The sequence below is a fragment of the Macaca mulatta genome, chromosome X, assembly GCF_049350105.2.
Source record: "Macaca mulatta isolate MMU2019108-1 chromosome X, T2T-MMU8v2.0, whole genome shotgun sequence".
NCBI classification, from domain to species: Eukaryota; Metazoa; Chordata; class Mammalia; order Primates; family Cercopithecidae; genus Macaca; species Macaca mulatta.
In genome coordinates, this window is record NC_133426.1 from 82,054,690 (window position 1) to 82,073,953 (window position 19,264).

The following is a 19,264-nucleotide window of genomic DNA, read 5'->3' on the forward strand; positions in this document are numbered from 1 at the left end:
CGGAACACCAGGAGATTATATCCCGTGCCTGGCTCAGTGGGTCCCACGCCCATGGAGCCTTGCTCACTACTAGCAAAGCAGTCCAAGATCTAACTGCAAGGCGGCAGCAACACTAACAAATAAGAAAAGAGAGAAGAATCAAATAGACACAATGAAAAAATGATAAAGGGAATATCACCACTGATCCCACAGAAATACAAATTACCATCAGAGAATACTATAAACACTTGCACGCAAATAAACTAGAAAATCTAGAAGAAATGGATAAATTCCTGGACACATACACCCTCCCAAGACTAAACCAGGAAGAAGTTGAATCCGTGAATAGACCAATAACCGGCTCTGAAATTGAGGCAATAATTAATAGCCTACCAACTAAAAAAACTCCAAGACCAGATGGATTCACAGCTGAATTCTACCAAAGGTACAAAGAGGAGCTGGTACCATTCCTTCTGAAACTATTCCAATCAATAGAAAAAGAGGGAATCCCCCCTAACTCATTTTATGAGGCCAGCATCATCCTGATACCAAAGCCTGGCAGAGACACAACAAAAAAAGAGAATTTTAGACCAATATCCCTGATGAACATCAATGCAAAAATCCTCAATAAAATACTGGCAAACCGAATCCAGCAGCACATCAAAAAGCTTATCCACCAAGATCGACTCAGCTTCATCCCTGGGATGCAAGGATGGTTCAACAAATGCAAAACAATAAATGTAATCCAGCATATAAACAGATCCAAAGACAAAAACCACATGATTATCTCAATAGATGCAGAAAAGGCCTTTGACAAAATTCAGTAGCCCTTCATGCTAAAAACTCTCAATAAACTAGGTATTGATGGAAAGTATCTCAAAAAATAAGAGCTATTTATAACAAACCCACAGCCAATATCCTACTGAATGGGCAAAAACTGGAAGCATTCCCTTTGAAAACTGGCACAAGACAGGGATGCCCTCTCTCACCACTCCTATTCGACATAGTGTTGGAAGTTCTGGCCAGGGCAATCAGGCAGGGGAAAGAAATAAAGTGTATTCAATTAGGAAAAGAAGAAGTCAAATCATCCCTGTTTGCAGATGACATGATTGTATATTTAGAAAACCCCATCGTCTCAGACCAAAATCTCCTTAAGCTGATAAGCAACTTCAGCAAAGTCTCAGGATACAAAATCAATGTGCAAAAATCACAAGCATTCCTATACACCAATAATAGACAAACAGAGAGCCAAATCATGAGTGAACACCCATTCACAATTGCTTCAAAGAGAATAAAATACCTAGGAATCCAACTTACAAGGGATGTGAAGGACCTCTTCAAGGACAATTACAAACCACTGCTCAACAAATAAAAGAGGACACAAAACAATGGAAGAACATCCTATGCTCATGGATAGGAAGAATCAATATTGTGAAAACGGCCATACTGCCCAAGGTAATTTATAGATTCAATGCCATCCCCATCAAGCTACCAATGACTTTCTTCACATAATTGGAAAAAAACTTCTTTAAAGTTCATATGAAACAAAAAAAAAAAAGTCCACATTGCCAAGACAATCCTAAGCCAAAAGAACAAAGCTGGAGGCATCATGCTACCTGACTTCAAACTATACTACAAGGCTACAGTAACCAAAACAGCATGGTACTGGTACCAAAACAGAGATATAGACCAATGGAACAGAACAGAGGCCTCAGAGGCCACACATCTATAACCATCTGATCTTTGGCAAACCTGATAAAAACAAGAAATGGGGAAAGGATTCCCTATTTAATAAATGGTGCTGGGAAAACGGCTAGCCATATGTAGAAAGCTGAAACTGGATCCTTTCCTTACACCTTGTACAAAAATTAATTCAAGATGGATTAAAGACTTAAATGTTAGACCTAAAACCATAAAAACCCTAGAAGAAAACCTAGGCAATACCATTCAGGACATAGTCATGGACAAGGAGTTCATGACTAAAACACCAAAAGCAATGGCAACAAAAGCCAAAACAGACAAATAGGATCTAATTAAACCAAAGAGTTTCTGCACAGCAAAAGAAACTACCATCAGAGTGAACAGGCAACCTACAGAATGGGAGAAAATGTTTGCAATCTACCAATCTGACAAAGGGCTGATATCCAGAATCTACAAATAACTTAAACAAATTTACAGGAAAAAATCAAACAACCCCATCAAAAAGTGAGCAAAGGATATGAACAGACACTTCTCAAAGAAGACGAGAAGACGTTTATGCAACCAACAGACACATGAAAAAATTCTCATCATCACTGGCCATCAGAGAAATGCAAATCAAAACCACAATGAGATACCATCTCACCCCAGTTAGAATGGCGATCATTAAAAAGTCAGGAAAAAACATGCTGAAAGGATGTGGAGAAATAGGAACTGTTGGTGGGAGTGTAAACTAGCTCAACCATTGTGGAAGATAGTGTGGTGATTCCTCAAGGATCTAGAACCAGAAATACCATTTGACCCAGCAATCCCATTACTGAGGATTATAAATCATGTTAATATAAAGACACATGCACATGTATGTTTATCGTGGCACTATTCACAATAGCAAAAACTTGGAACCAACCCAAATGTCCATCAACGACAGACTGGATTAAGAACATGTGGCACATATACACCATGGAATACTATGCAGCCATAAAAAAAAAAGGGATGCGTTCATGTCCTTTGTAGGGACATGGATGAAGCTGGAAACCATCATTCTGAGCAAACTATCACAAGGACAGAAAACCTAACACTGCATGTTCTCACTCATTGGTGGGAATTGAACAATGAGAACACTTGGACACAGGGTGGGGAACATCACACACTGGGGCCTGTCATGGGGTGGAGGGAGGGGGAGGGATAGCATTAGGAGAAATACGTAAGGTAAATGAAGAGTTAATGGGTGCAGCACACCAACATGGCACATGTATACATACATAACAAACCTGCACGTTGTGCACATGTACCCTAAAAGTTAAAGTATAATTTTTAAAAAGTTGGTATTCAGTAATAGACAAGCCAAAAGCCAAATCAGGAAAGTAATTCCCTTCACAAATGCCACATAAAGAATAAAATACGTAAGAATACAGCTAAACAAAGAAGTGAAAGGTCTCTACAAAGAGAATTACAAAACACTGCTCAGAGAAATCAGAGATCACACAAACAAATGGAAAAACATCCCATACTCATGGACAGGAAGAATCAATATCATTAAAATGACCACATTTCCCAAAGCAACTTAGAAATTCAATTCTCTTCCTGTCAAACTATCAATGACATTCTTTATAGAACTACAAAACAAAAACTATTTTAAAATTCATATGGAAGCAAAAAAGAGCCTGAATAGCCAGGGCAATCCTAAGCAAAATGGGCAAAGCTGGATGCATCACGTTACCTGACTTCAAACTATACTACAGGGCTACAGTAACCAAAAAAGCATGGTATTGGTACAAAAACAGACATATAAACCAAAGGAACAGAATAGAGAACCCAGAAATAAGGCTGCACACCTATGCCCATCTGATCTTTGACAAAGCTGACAAAAGCAAGCCATGGGGAAAGGACTCTCTAGTCAATAAATGTTGCTGGGATAACTGACTAGCCATATGCAGAAGATTGAAACTGGACCCCTTCATTACACCATATACAAAAATCAACTCGAGATTGATTAAAGACTTAAATGTAAAACCCAAAACTATAAAAACCATGGAACACAACATAGGCAATACCATGCTGCACAAAGGAACAGGCGAAAGAGTTCATGACAAAGATGCCAAAAGCAATCACAACAAAAGCAAAAATTGACGAATGGGATCTAATTAAACTTAAGAGCTTCTGTACAGCAAAAGAAACTATCAACCTACACAATGGGAGACAACCTACAGAATGGAAGAAAATTTTTGCAAACTATGCACCTGAAAAAAGTCTAATATCCAGCAGCTATAAGGAACTTAAACAAATTTATAAGACAACATCAAACAACCCCATTAAAATGTGGGCAAAGGACATGAACACTTTTCAAAAGAAGCCATACATGTGGCCAACATGCATATGAATAAAAGCTCTATATCCCTGATCATTATAGAAATGCAAATCAAAACCGTAATAAGATACTATTTCAAAATGGCTATTAGAAAGTTAAAAAATAACAGATGCTTGTGAGGTTGTAGAGAAAAGGGTACACTTGTACACTGCTGGTAGGAGTGTAAATTAGTTCAACAATTGTGGAAGACAGTGTGGTGATTCCACAAAGACATAAAAACGGAAATACCATTTGACCCAGCAATCCCATTATTGGGCATATACCCAAAGGGATATAAATCATTTTACCATAAAGACACATGCAGGCAAATGTTCACTGCAGCAGTATTCAGAATAGCAAAGACATGGAATCAACCTAAATGCCCATCAGTGGCTGATGCATTAAAGAAAATGTGGTACATATACACCACGGAATATTATGCAGCCATAGAAAAGAATGGGATTCTGTCTTTTGTGGGAACATAGATGGAGCTGGAGGCCATTAGCCTAGCAAACTAATGTAGGAACAGAAAACCAAATATTACATGTTCTCACTTACAAATGATGAGAACTCTTCAACACAAAGAAGGAAACAACAGACACTGGGGTCTATTTGAAAGTGAAGGGTAGGAAAAGGGAGAGGAGCAGAGAAAATAATTATTGGGTACTAGGCATAATACCTGGGTGACAAAATAATCCATATAACAACCCCCATGACACAAGTCTACCTATATAATAAACCTACATATGTTTCACAAAACCTAAAATAAAAGTTAAAAGAAACCTAAGTTGGTATTAATTCAGACTTCATTATTCAAAAGTTAATGTGTTAATTGTAATACCTAGGGTAACCACTAGGAAAAAACTAAAAAATATATTGAAAAATAAACGAGAGAAAAATCAAAATGGGTACACTATAAAAAATTAATTAAAATATAAGGCAGTAAAACAACAATCAGATACCACCACACACCTATTAGAATGGTGAAACTCCAGAATGCTAATCACACCAAATGCTGGCGTGGATGTAGAGCAACAGGAACTCTCGTTCATTGCTGGCAGAAATGTAAAATGGTTCAGCTACTTTGGAAGATACTTTAGTGGTTTCTTATAAAATTAAACATACCCTTACCCTACAATTCAGCAATCACATTCCTTGGTATTTAGTCAAAGGAGTTGAAAACTTATGTTCACACAGAAACTTACACAGAGATGTTTAAAGCAGCTTTATTCATAATTTCCAAAACTTGGACACAACTAAGATGTCCTTCAGTAGGTGAATGGAGAAATAACCTATGATATATCCACATAATGGAATATTATTTAGCACTAAAAAGAAATGAGCTATCAAGCCATGAAAAGAAATGGAAGAATCTTAAATGCATATTATGAAGTAAAGAAGCCAATTTGCAAAGGCTAAATACTATATGCTTCCAAATATATGACATTCTGGACAAGGTAAAACTATGGAGATAGTAAAAATGTCAATGGTTTCCAGGAGTTAGGTGAAAGGAAGAAATGAATGGGTAGAGCATGGAGGATTTTTAGGTAATGAAAATACTTTATATGATACCATAATGGTAGATATATATAATTATATGCTTGTCAAAACCTGTAGAATGTAGAACACTGAAAGTGAATGTTAATGTAAACTATGGATTTGGGGTGAAAATGATATGTCAATGGAGGTTCCTAGATTATAACAAGTGTACCATTCTGATGTAGAATATAGATAGTCAGGGAGGCTGTGGGGGGGTGTTAGAGGAGGTGGGGAAATTTCTATGGAAACTCTACTTTCTGCTCAATGTTGATGTGAACTTAAAATTGCTCTATATATAAAGTCTATTAAAAATTTTAAGGCAGTAAGGAAGGAACAGAAACATAAAATAAGGTATAAGACATACAGAAAAAAAAATTGCCAACATGGCAGAAGTCCTTTATCATTAATTACTTTAAATGTAAATGGGCTAAATTCTCCAGGAAAAGGGAGAAATTGTCAGAATGGATTTAAAAAATGACCAAACTATATGCTATTTACCATGGAATCACCTTAGATCCAAACACATATATAGATTGAAAGTGAATGGATAGAAAAATACATCCATGCAAATAATAACTAAAAGAGAGCTAGGGTTGCTACTCCACTTTTACACAAAATAGACTTTAAGACAAAAATTGATAATAAAGAGGAAATAAAGAATATTATGTATTGATAAAGGGGTTAATCTATCAGGAAGATGTAACAATTATAAACATATATACACTTAACAACAGAACCCCAAAATATAGGAAGTAAACATTGACAGAATTGAAGGGAGATGTAGACAGTATTACATTAATAGTTGGAGACTTCAATACCCACTCTCAACTATGGATAGGAAAACTAGACACAGATCAATGTGAAGAGAGGACTCAAGCAATACTATAAACCAACTAGACCTAACAGACATATGTGGAACACTTAACCCAACAACAGCAGAATACACATTCTTCTCAAGTACACACGGAACATTATCCAGTATAGATCATATGCTAGGCCACAAAACTAGTTTTGATAAACATAAAATAATGGAATCATACAAAGTATTTTTCTGACCACAGTAGAATGAAACAAGAAATCAGTAGCACAATGAAAACTATAAAATTCAAATGTATAGGAAAATTAAGCAATATATACTTTTTAACTGGCATATTATAGATGTACATATTCTCAGTGTACCGGTAATATTTTGATATATTCATAAAATATGTAATACTCAAATTAGGGTAATGAGGATATTCATCATTTTAACATCTATCTTGCTTCATGCAGGAAACATTGAAATTATTCTTTATTGGCTATTTTGAAATATATGATAGATTATGCTATACTGGAATCATTCTACTGATCTGTCAAACACTAGGTCTTATTTCTTCTATCCAACTGTATTTTTGTACTGATTTTTGTATTTAACCTCTTCATTCACCTTCCCCTACTTTAGTGAGAACAAAGCAATACACTCTTAAATAATCAATGGGTCAAAGAATAAATTACAAGTGAAATTAATTAGAAAATACTTTGAGATAAATGAAAACAAAAACACAACACACCAAGTCTTATAGAATGTAGTGAAAGAGTGATATTTATGGCTGTAAATGCCTACATTTAAAAAGAACAATAATCGCAAATTAATGACCTAACTTTGTACCTTAACGAACTAAAACAGAAGAACTAAATTCAAAACTAGCAAAATAAAGGATATGATAACGATTATAATGGAGAAAACTGAACATGGTAAACACAAAAACAATAGAATCAATGAAACCAAGAGTTGGAGAAGTTTTAAAAGTTCGACAAAATTGACACATCTTTAACTAGACTAAACAAAAAAAAAAAAAAAAGAGAGAGAGAGAGAGAGAGAGGACTCAAATTACCAAAACCAGAAATTAAAGTAGAGACATTACGGCAGAACTTGCTGAAATAGAAAGAAATATAATAGAATACTAGGGACAATTGTTAAAATAGAAAGGAATATAATAGAATACTAGGAACAATTGTCTGCCAAAAAATAGATAACCTGGATGATATGGACAAATTTCTAAAAATATACAAAGTATCCAAACTGACTCAAGAAGCTGCCAAAGGCTTGGGGGAGAGGGCAATGAAGCATTACTAATCAATAGGCATAAAGTTTCAGTTAAGCAAGATGGTCAAACTCTAACAGTCTGCTGTATAACATTATATCTATAGTTAACAATAACGTGCACTTAAAATTTCATTAAGGTAGATATTATATTGTATTCTTATCATAATAATATTCAAGAAAGTAAAATAAAACGAAACATAAATTGGAACAGACCTTTAACAAGTAAAAAGATTGAATGAGTAATAAAAAATCTCCCAGCAAAGAAAAGCCAAAATCGGGTAGTTTCACTGGTAAATTCTACCAAACATTAGGCCAGGCACGATGGCTTATGCCTGTAATCCCAGCACTTTGGGAGGCCGAAGTGGACAGATCACAATGTCAGGAGATGGAGACTATCCTGGCTGACACAGTGAAACCCCATCTCTACAAAAAATACCAAAAAAAAAAAAAAAAAAAAATTAGCAGGGCATGGTGGCACGCGTCTGTAGTCCCAGCTATTCAGGAGGCTGAGGCAGGAGAATTGCTTGAACCTCAGAGGCAGAGGTTGCAGTGAGCCAAGATCACGCCACTGCACTCCAGTCTGGGCAACAGAGGGAGATTCCATCTCAGAAAAAAAAAAAAAAGGTAGATATTATATTGTGTTCTTATCATAATCGTATTCAAGAAAGTAACATAAATTGAAACATAAATTGGAACAGACCTTTAACAAGTAAAAAGATTGAATCAGTTAAAAAAAACAAAACAAAACAAAACAAAACAACCTCCCAACAAAGAAAAGCCAAAACCGGGTAGCTTCACTGGTAAGCTCTATAAAACATTAAAAAAAATAATTACCATTACTCCTTCTCAAACTCTTGCAAAACATTTAAGAGAAAGTAACACTTTCTAACTCATTTTATGAGGCCAGCATTATTTTGATAGCCAAGCTGGATAAAGACATCAAAAGTAAAGAAAAGAAAATACAAATATCACTTATAAATATAAATGCAAAAGTCCTAAGCAAATACTAGGAAATGGAATTTGGCAACATGTTACAGGATTATACATCACTATCAAGTGGGATTTATCCAAGAAATGTAAGGGCAGGTCACCATACAAAAATCAATCATGTGACATGTTATATTAACAGAATGAGGGGAAAAACCCATATGATTATCTCAATCGACGCTGGAAAAGCATTTGACAATATTCTGCATACCGGAATTTAAAAAATGCTCAAGAAATTAGTAATAGAAGGGAACTTCCTCAACTTGATAAAAGGCATTTATGGAATACCCATAGCTAACAGTATACTCAATGGTGAAAGACTGAAAATTTCCCTCCTAAGATCAGGAAGAAGACCAGGATTCCTATTTTACCACTTTCACTCAACATTGAACTGGAAGTTCAAACCAGTGCAGTTAGGAAAGAAAAATAAATACAAGGCATTCAAGATGGAAAGAAGAAATGAAATTATCTTTATTGGTAGTTTACATAATCTTATGTATAGATACTTCTAAAGAATTCACAAAAAAATCTTAGTGCTAATGAACAAATTCAGCAAAGTTGCAAAATACAAGATCAACACATCGAATCAGTTTTATTTCTAAACACTAGCAATGAACAATCAGAAGATGAAATTAAGAAAACGATTCCATTTATAATAACATAAAAAAGAAATAAAAATTTAAGAATAAATTTTAGAAAGGAGTCTCAAGACGAATACACTTAAAATCATAAAACACTACTGAAAAGTAATTAAAGACTGAAATAAATGGAAAAGCATCCCATGTTTATAGATTGGAAGACCTGATATTGTTAAGGTGGCAATTCTCTCCAAAACAATATACAGATTCAGTGCAATTCCTATATAAAAATAAAAAACAACTTCTATTCTTGCCTAAGTGGAAAAGCTGAACCGAAAATTCATACAAAATTGCAAGGGAGCCTCAATAGAAAAAACAATTTTATTTGTTGAGATAGAGTCTTGCTTGGTCACTGAGGCTGGAGTGCAGTGGCACAACTGCAGCTCACTGTAGCCTTGACTTCCTGGGCTCAAGCAATCGTCCCACCTCAGCCTCTTGAGGAGCTGGGACCACAGGCACATGGCACCATGCACGGCTACATTTTTTATTTTTTGTAGAGATGGAGTGTCACTGTGTTGGCCAGGCTGGTCTCAAACTTCTGGGCTCAAGTAATCCTCCTGCCTTGGCCTCCCAAAATTATGGGATTACAGCCTTGAGCCACCACACCCAGCTAACAAATAATTAAAAAAAAAAAAAACTGGAGAACTCACTTCTTGATTTCAAAATTTATTACAAAGGTACAGTATATGGTGCTGGCAGAAGGCCAGACAAATAAATCAATGAAACGGAATTGAGAGTCCAGAATTAGATGCATAAATCTACAGTCAGTTGATTTTTTATGATCATACCCAGTGGAGGAAAGAATAGCCTCTTCTACAAGCAGTGCTAGGATAACTAGTTATCCACATTCAACAACAACAACAAAAAGCTGGACTCCTATCTTACACCAAATACAAAAACTTAACTCAGAATGGCTAAAATACCTAAAAGTGAGAGCTAAAAGCATACAATTCTTTTTTTTTAATGCACATTATTGCTTTATTTATAAAACCTGAATGAACTTGTTATAACTTATAGTAGGCATACACACACACATGCACACACACCACATTCACCTATTTTGGAGAGAAAAATCTTGTGATATCATTTCTATATTTATTATAAATACTATTCATAATGAAGGTTCAAGTTCTATAGGGTATTAGTATGTGACACATCATGCTATTTAAAACTGTAAGTGTATTTTACCTAATGACATCTAAGTTTTTCTTTTTTTAAATTTTTTATTATTATACTTTAAGTTCTAGGGTACATGTGCATAACGTGCAGGTTTGTTACATATATATACTTGTGCCATGTTGGTGTGCTGCACCCATCAACTCGTCAGCACCCATCAACTCGTCATTTACATCAGGTATAACTCCCAATGCAATCCCTCCCCCGTCCCCGCTCCCCGTGATAGGCCCCGGTGTGTGATGTTCCCCTTCCCGAGTCCAAGTGATCTCATTGTTCAGTTCCCACCTATGAGTGAGAACATGCGGTGTTTGGTTTTCTGTTCTTGCGACAGTTTGCTGAGAATGATGGTTTCCAGTTGCATCCATGTCCCTACAAAGGACACAAACTCATCCTTTTTTATGGCTGCATAGTATTCCATGGTGTATATGTGCCACATTTTCTTAATCCAGTCTGTCACTGATGGACATTTGGGTTGATTCCAAGTCTTTGCTACTGTGAACAGTGCCACAATGAACATACATGTGCATGTATGATTTATAATCCTTTGGGTATATACCCAGTAATGGGATGGCTGGGTCATATGGTACTTCTAGTTCCATAAAATTCTTATAAGAAAACACAGGGCACATGCCTATAGTCCCAGCTATTTGAAAGGTTAAGGTGGGAGGATCGCTTGAGCCCAGGAGTTTGAGATCAGCCCAGGCAACATAGTGAGGTCCCATATAAAAAGAAAAAAAAAAAAAAAAAAAAAACGAAAACAAACAAACAAAAAATAACCCACAGGGGTGAATCTTTATGGTCTTGCATTTGGTAATGAATTCTTAAATATGACATCAAAAGCATAGGTAACGAAAGAAAAAATAGATAAATTGAATTTTATTAGAATTAAAATCTTTGTGTATAAAATGATACTATCAGGTATGGGAGAAAATGTTTGCAAATAATTTATCCAATAAGGATCAAGTATTCAGAACATGCAAAAAATATTAAAATTCAACAACAAAAAGACAACTCAATTTAAAAATCCCAATAAAAAAATGGACAATGGCTTGAATAGACATTTTCCCAGAGAAGATATATGGATGGCAAACAAGTACATGAAAAGATTCTCAATACTTTTAGTCATTATGGAAATACAAATCAAATCCACAATGAGATACCCCTTCATACCCAGTAAGATGGCTATAATAAAAATAAAGCTGAAAATAACAAGTCTTGGTGAGAATGTGGACAAATTGGAACCCTTCTGTGCTATCATTCTGTGATGGGAATGTAAAATGGTGCAGCCACTGTGGAAGACAATTTGGAGGTTCCTCAGAAAGTTAAACATAGAATTACCATACAGTCCAATTATCCCCATCCATCTCCCTGGTATATACATTCAAAAGAACTGAAGACAGATATTCAAACAAATACTTGTACATGAATGTTTGTAACAGCACTATTCAGAAGAGACAAAAAGGTGGAAATAGCCCAAATGTCCATTAATGAATGAATGGATAACAAACTGGTATATATATACATATATACACACAATAGACTATTATTCAGCCATTAAAAGGGATAAATTACTGTCACATAATACAATGTGGATCAATTTCAAAAACATTTTGTTAATTGGAAGAAGTCAGACACAAAAGAACACATATTTTATGATTCTATTTATATGGAATATCCATAAGAGGTAAATCCATAGAGACAGAATGCAGATTAATAATTGGCTAGGACTTGGGAGAAGAGGGAACAGGGAGTGACTGCTTAATGCCTAGGAGGTTTCTTTATGGGATAACAGAAACATTTGGAACTACATAGAGGTGATGGCTGCACAACGTTGTGAGTGCTAAGTGGCACTGAGGTGAACACTTAAAAATGGTTAATTCTATGTTATATACATTTCACCCCAATAAAATGGATACTGTTACTTTCCTTCCTCTCTAAAAAGCTAAGCTTCTTATTTTCCTGGGTCAGGAAGAATCCTTTATATCTTTAGTAATCACAAGTTACTATCTAATGAGCTCTTATAACGTGTTGTGAACTGTGATGCATGCTTTCAGGCACCATGTTATTTAAGCCTCACAGCAGTAATACCTGGCATATATTGAGTGCAAAGCAACCATTTGTCATATGGATGAACAACTGTAGAAGCAAGGTACACGTGAGACAACTGAGGTTGAGAGAGTGAAGGTACTTGCCCCAGGTCTCCTGGCTAGTAAATGGCAGAATTCAAACTCTAAGAATTATAGGACAAAAATATCACTTTTGGTTTCAGCTCTAATGTAATCTTAGGGAGAAAGACATCAGGTTTTATCCCTGGAAAGAAGTTAGGTCCTTAATGTTACTTTTTGAGTCTTACTGAAATGCATACTTGTTAATTTGCTTGTATTGGAAAAGGTATGGCCTAGGTATCAGGCAGCCTGGATTTCCAACTCTCCACTATTACTAAATGTGTGGCCTTAGGAAAATTTGATTTAACCTTTCTGAAACCCAGGTTGCTAATTTCTTACAAGATTGTAAAATTGATGATGGCAGGGTGGACTGGTTCAGCCAGAGTTCAAACTCAAAGCCGCCTTATTCTCCTGACTTTTAAATAATGGGAACTGATGCAAAATGTTAAGAAAACACTGTGCAGGTCAGGCAAAATATATCTGAAGGCTACATCTGGCTTGTATGTCACAAGTTTTTACCTCTGTATTAGTAGAGGAGACTGTGGCAACATATTGCCTGGGTTTTAAGTTAGGCCATTTACTAGCTCTGTGACCTTAGGTAAGCTATTTATTCTGTCTGTTCCCCAGTTTACAAACAAGTAATGATAGTATATACATTGGAAAGTTGTTACAAAGATTATGTGTCTGTGTGTGTAGTCACCTAGAAATAGTACTTGGCATGCAGCAGTGTGGTGCAAGTATGTTAACTAAAACAAACCAAATAAGTCCTACACTGCCTTTCAGCTGTTAATATTACATGACTAAAGAAGAATTTATAGAAGGCCAATTATTTGCAGTAACTTGGTCTTTACTTTGGTTTGCTCATCTGTGCCTCAGTTTACACATCTATACAATGGAAACAGTAATGGTACCTGCCTCATATAGTTATTGTGATGATTAAATGAATTAATATATAGTTTATCTACAGAACTTAGAACATTTTCTGGCACAGAGTATGCACTATATAAGTCTTAGTCATTATCATCATTAATTTTTAAAATATATCTTGGTGAAGCTCATATGAGTCAATACTGAAAATCTCCAAAATAAGTTGCTTACAATATGGCATTGATCCTAGGAGCATTGTCCGTACCATAATAAGGGTGCTGAACTCTTTTTTTTTTTTTTATACTTTAAGTTCTAGGGTACATGTCCATAACGTGCAGGTTTGTTACATATACATACTTGTGCCATGTTGGTGTGCTGCACCCATCAACTCGTTAAAGGCTGCTGAACTCTTGACCCTTCAATCAATCATACAAAAAGCCAAAGTAGTAAGGTCTGAGAATAGAAAAGCTTCCCAGTCATTGCATAGTCTACTTAATGCATCCCAATACTGGATTGAGATACAAAAGAAAACTAGGCTAACTTGTATCTATGAAGGCAACTAAAGAAATTTATTTTTAAGAGCTCTTTCTGCATTTTCCATAATATCTCTAAGAAAGAGGTAAGAAAAATTCAAATTGTGATTCAGAGAGGCAATTAGAATTAAAATATAGAAAGTTATAGAATTAGAATATAGAAAGTTCTATATTGGAAAAGAGGATCATCTCCTGCCTCCCTAGTTTGTCCCAGTCTACCCGGGGTAGACTATTGCTTTGTAAATATGTAATAGAAGAAAATTACAAATGGAGTCAGGTCCCGGAGTTCAAAAAAGCAGCATCCTTACCATCATTTTTAAGGTGAGAGAAGAGTTTGGTATGAAAAAATATAGAAGTCTCAGAAGGATTTGGGAGTGAGGGGATGTCCAATGGGGCAGGAGTCCTACTGTGAGAGGAGTATAAACATATTGGAGCCCCAAACTAGATGAATAGGGAACATTGTAGGCCACAAGTTTAAGGGTGCTGGCGATGGAATTATAGTGTCAAAGTGATAAGAGTGACAAGTATTAGTGGAATCTCTTTTGAGAGGAGACAGGGATTCTTCAACATGAGAAGACAGGGACAAGGGGAGATTTTACTGTGAGAAAAGCAGGGACCCTATTGTAACAAGACAGGATATAATATGAAAATGCCACTGTGAGTTGATGAGAGCATTGCAAGGCCAATAATAATAAGAATGGGGAACGGGGGGAATTAAAGTGGAAAGTGGGAATAATACGGGGGAGAGACTTGGGGTTTGTGTCGGGAAATATTGTAGAATTCTGAGTTTGAATGCACAAGCTATAGTGTGAGAACCATTCTGCAAATAAGGAGGGTATAGAGTGCCCCTTAGTGTGACAGGACAGGGTAAAAAAAAGATCATAGAATTTAAAAAGGGGTAGTCTAATGAGAGGGAATGAGAAATGATATGCCCATTGGGAGGAGTAGAAAATATTAGAAACCCCAGTAAGAAAGAATGGGGTTTCCCCAGTTTGAGAAGATAGGACAAATGCAATCCAATGAGAAGTAAGAAGAAATAATAATAAGAAACCCCAAAGGAAGAGGATGGCAGAATGTGGGGCTAAAAGTGAAAGAACACTGCGGGAGGTGGGGAGTGGGTTTCCCAAAAAAGATAACGAGGAATAATGGTTAGAAAAGTAGCGGCCCTTTGATGGAATAGGAGATAAATTACGGAAACCCTTGTGGGAGGGTAAAAGAGGTGACTCTAGTGGGAAAAGACAGGGAAGAAGGCACTATCATCATGTGACAATAGCAGGGTCACCAGTATAAGCTGTCAGAAAATAATGTGGGGCTCCTAATGGGAAGGAGTTGAATGCTCCTCAAAGCAAGAAGGTAGGAGACTGCAGGGAACTCCAGTGTAATATAATCAGGGCCTCTAGTGTGAGAGGAGAGGATGTATTATAGAATACCAATCCCATTAAAGAAAATTATTAAATGGGGGGGAGCCCACAGGGAAAGAGAATGGAGGGCTTACCACTGTGTGAAAAGGGAAGATCTTAATGGAGTAGAATAGGGTGCACTGTGGGGTCACAAGTGGACAAAGATATGAAGCACTTCAGCCAGTGTGAGAGGATCACGGGAAAACGATAGATTCCAGTGTGTGAAAAAGGAGAGCTAGTAAGAGAAGAAATATTCTGGGATTCTCAGTAGGAAATCCCTAGTAGGAAATCCTAGTAGGATTCTAGTAGGAGGGAAAATGGTGGGGCTCCTAGTTGGATGCATTGGTGGGATTCCTAGTGTGAGTAAACAGTTTGAAGACACGGGGTATGTTATTTCCTCAACTTGGTAGAGTAGGGGCTCCCAGAAGGAGAGTATAGGTGCAGGTGGTTGCCCTGTATGAGAAAAGGGGGCCCTCGTGGGAAGAGCCAGGACATTATTGTGGGTAGGGCAAAGAAATAAGAAACCCTAGGTGGGAGACGATGGAGACACAGTGCGACCCTAGTGGGAGCGCGCAGGAAATATTGTGGGAAGCCAGAGGCTGGGGACAAGGAGCTCTCCAGGGAGAGAAAGGAAAACCGCAGAGAGAGGGCTTGAGAACACAAGGGACACCAGAGTGAACGTAGGGCAAACGATTATACTGGAGCATAATTTCCCCACCTTAGGTGCCCAGCCCCACTTACCCAGGCAGAGTTCAAAGACGTAGGCATAGTAGGACCAGAGCACGACGAGGACAATAACGAGCACTGGCACCCAGGACAGTACCCGGCGGCAGCACCGCAGCCCCCCAGACAGAGCCATCTTCCAGCCTCGCCGCATCTTTGGCTCGAAGATCGACCAAGCAGGCCTGCTGGCGCCGGGTCGGAACCGCTAGGGTGGCGGTTGCGAGGCGGGAAGGCGCGCTGTGCGGCACTCCACTGCCTAGCCTGGCGGGAACCCTCTCGCCGAGCCGTCGCCACCTGTGGGGCTGCGCTGCTGAGTGCGCCCCGCCTGGCACCATAGGCTTGAGTCACGGCGTTGAGGAACTAGCGATGTTGGAGCGGAAGGGTGATCCGTCAGGCAGTCGCGGCTAGCACGCTCAGAGGGAGTGCAGTCCCTCCCCTTTCCGCCTCCTCCCACCCCGTGTTTCAAGGCTGGATGCAGGGCTGGACCTCCGCAAAATCGTGAAGCAGAAGAAATTTGGGTCCGCCCATCTGCTCTTACTGCACTGCGTCCGCCCTCTTTGTTTCTGTCTCTGTCTCTCTCTCCCCCTTCGTTCTCTTTCTCTCCTCCTGCGGCCCCCCACACAGTTACACACACACACACACACACACACACACACACACGCAGTGTGAAAGATGCGAGCCATAGCATCTCATAACATGAAGGCCATCCAGCTCCATCCTCCCACTGCTGCTTGAACAATATGCTTAACACGTAGTGCCGCAGTCGCTGCTTGGGTAAGTCCTTTGACAGGGCCCTCTCTCCTTCCCTTTGCCCTACCCGCAGAATCAGCTTAGTATGTTTTTAGAACAAACACATTGGTATAAAAAAACAAATGAGGGAGACAGTGATTCTGAAAGGGGTCATGGAAAGCTACAAAGGTAGTGATATTTAAGCTGAGCTATATTAACAAATTCAGGTTTTCCAGGCAGATGAGAGGAGGAGGACCTTTTAGACAGAGAAAACAGCATTTAAAAGTCATAGAGTAATGAAAGTCCAAAAATGTTCCAGGAGCAGCTAGTGTGGCTTGAAGAGTGTGTGTGAAGAAGAGAGGCTACGAATGAGACTGGGAATATGAGGCCGTGGTGTGAAGGCTCTTATATGTCCTAGCATGGCTTGGGGACATAATCATGTAAAGCAGATTATGAAGAGCCATCAAAGTTTTGGGGAAAATGGAGTGACATCAGGAATGTTTTTATGAAATAACTGGCAGGATTTTGGAAAGGAAGATGGCCTGGAAGTAGGAAGCTCAACTAGAAGATAATTTAATTCAACAAATGTTTTTGGAGTGGTTGCTTCCTGTTAGATCAACTTTGGTACAAAAAGAATGACAAAATAGTGGCCTGACCCCAAGAAGCTCATGTTCTCTTTGGGGCCGTAGTTGTTCATTGACACAAGTACAATAATAGAAGTACAGCAGGCTCTTGGCATTTATGGATTTGACCCTCACTGTTTTTTCCAAAGGTCTTTTACATGAAGACATTTGTGATTTTGGTGAGATGCATGTGTGATTCACATTCTGTGTGACTACTGTGTGGGAGCAAGTGTCTCTACAAGGTTGCTCTCTGTTCTTTATTTATGGTTATATATGCAGTAAATTACCTGAAGTGATAAAAGTTTTATTGTTTCTTTTCAGATTAAGCTGATTTTATGGTTGATGTTACTAAATTCATGATGCAATGGAATGCAGAGTTCATTTTAGTTACAATATTTAGTAGCCCAGTTAATTATTTGAACCCTAAGGTTCTGACATGTATACTTAAATTTTCCAATATTCATTAATTTGGGGCTCGTGGAACATGTATCTTGGGATTGTCAAGGGTATACTGTTTAAACCAAGTAGCCTTGAGGAGGCAATCATTAAGTGTGAAAGGGAAAGTCCCAGTTGGGTTTTGAATAATGACTAGGAGTTCACCAAGAAGATAAGAGATGGGAGTAGGATTTAAAGGAGGAGGGGATTCCAGGCAAAAGGAAATATGTAGGGCAAACGTATGTGAAACAGCACAACGTACTTGGGGGACTGCGCTTTTGCTGGAAGATAATACAGTAGTCTAACCAAGAGATGGTAAGAGCCTAGGCCTAAGCCAGGCTATGAGGGGAGGAAAGGAGGGGAAAGATGTAATAGTGTTGGGGGAAATCAACAGAATTTATCAACCAGTTGGCAGGTGAAGAGTGAGATAAGTTAAAGCTAACAACCAGATTTCTAACTTCAATGCCTGAATGAACAATGTTGCCAATCACCGTGATAGGGTCTATTATGAGAAGAGCAGATTTGGTGGGGGAAGTTGATAACTTTCATGTTTTGACGTGATTAGTTTTCCCTAAATCTTCCTCTTCTAAGCCTGATCACTAATCAAATAGTCTGGGGTGGGGGGCTTATGACAGGGATAGCTCATACCCAAAGGAGCATGGAGGGTCAAGAACCAGAGAGACAAACCATGTTCAAGTGTATATATCAAGGATTGGCAAATTATGCTTATGGGGCAAATATGGCCCACTGGCTTTTTAAAAGTCAGAATAAAGTTTTATTGGAACACATTCATGTCAATTTGTTTACCCAGAGTCTATGGCTGTTTTGTACAATGCTGAGTTGGAGTAGTTGTGACATAGATCATATAGCATGCAAAGCCTACATTTATTTAAATTTATTTTTAAAGACTTTATTTGTTAGACCAATGTTAGATTAACAGCAAAATTGAAAGGAAGGTTCAAAGATTTCCCATATAACCCCTACCACCACATGCATAGCCCCCATTATCAACATCCCCCGCCAGAGTGGTACATTTGTTACAATCTATGAATCAGCATCAACACATATTTTTCATCCAAAGTCCATAGATTCTATTAGCATTCACCCTTGGCCTTGTATAGTCTGTGGGTTTGGACAAATATATAATATCTTGTATCCACCATTACAGTATCATATAGAATATTTTTGCTGCCCTAAAACTCCTCTGTGTTCTACCTGTTCATCTCTCCCTCTCCACAACTCTTGGAAACTGTTGATTTTTTTTTACTGTTTCCATAGTTTGCCTCTTCCAGAATGTCATATAGTTGGAATGATACAGTATGTAACCTTTGCAGATTGG

The 19,264-nt window shown here is 37.8% G+C and overlaps 1 protein-coding gene across 8 annotated transcripts in view; it reads right to left on the reverse strand.

Moving 5' to 3' along the window:
• Positions 1-16,770, reverse strand: part of ZDHHC15 (zinc finger DHHC-type palmitoyltransferase 15) — a 290,771-nt gene extending 274,001 nt beyond the window's left edge. For 7 of the 8 annotated variants that reach the window (XR_013412566.1, XM_077987779.1, XM_077987781.1 and 4 more), the window contains exon 1: positions 16,157-16,305. Coding sequence is in view for 7 of the 8 variants with exons in the window: in XM_077987779.1 (XP_077843905.1) it covers positions 16,157-16,292 (136 nt within the window). In the remaining variant the exon portion in view is untranslated. 8 annotated transcript variants of the gene reach the window in all.
• Between the last annotated feature and the right edge of the window lie 2,494 nt (positions 16,771-19,264).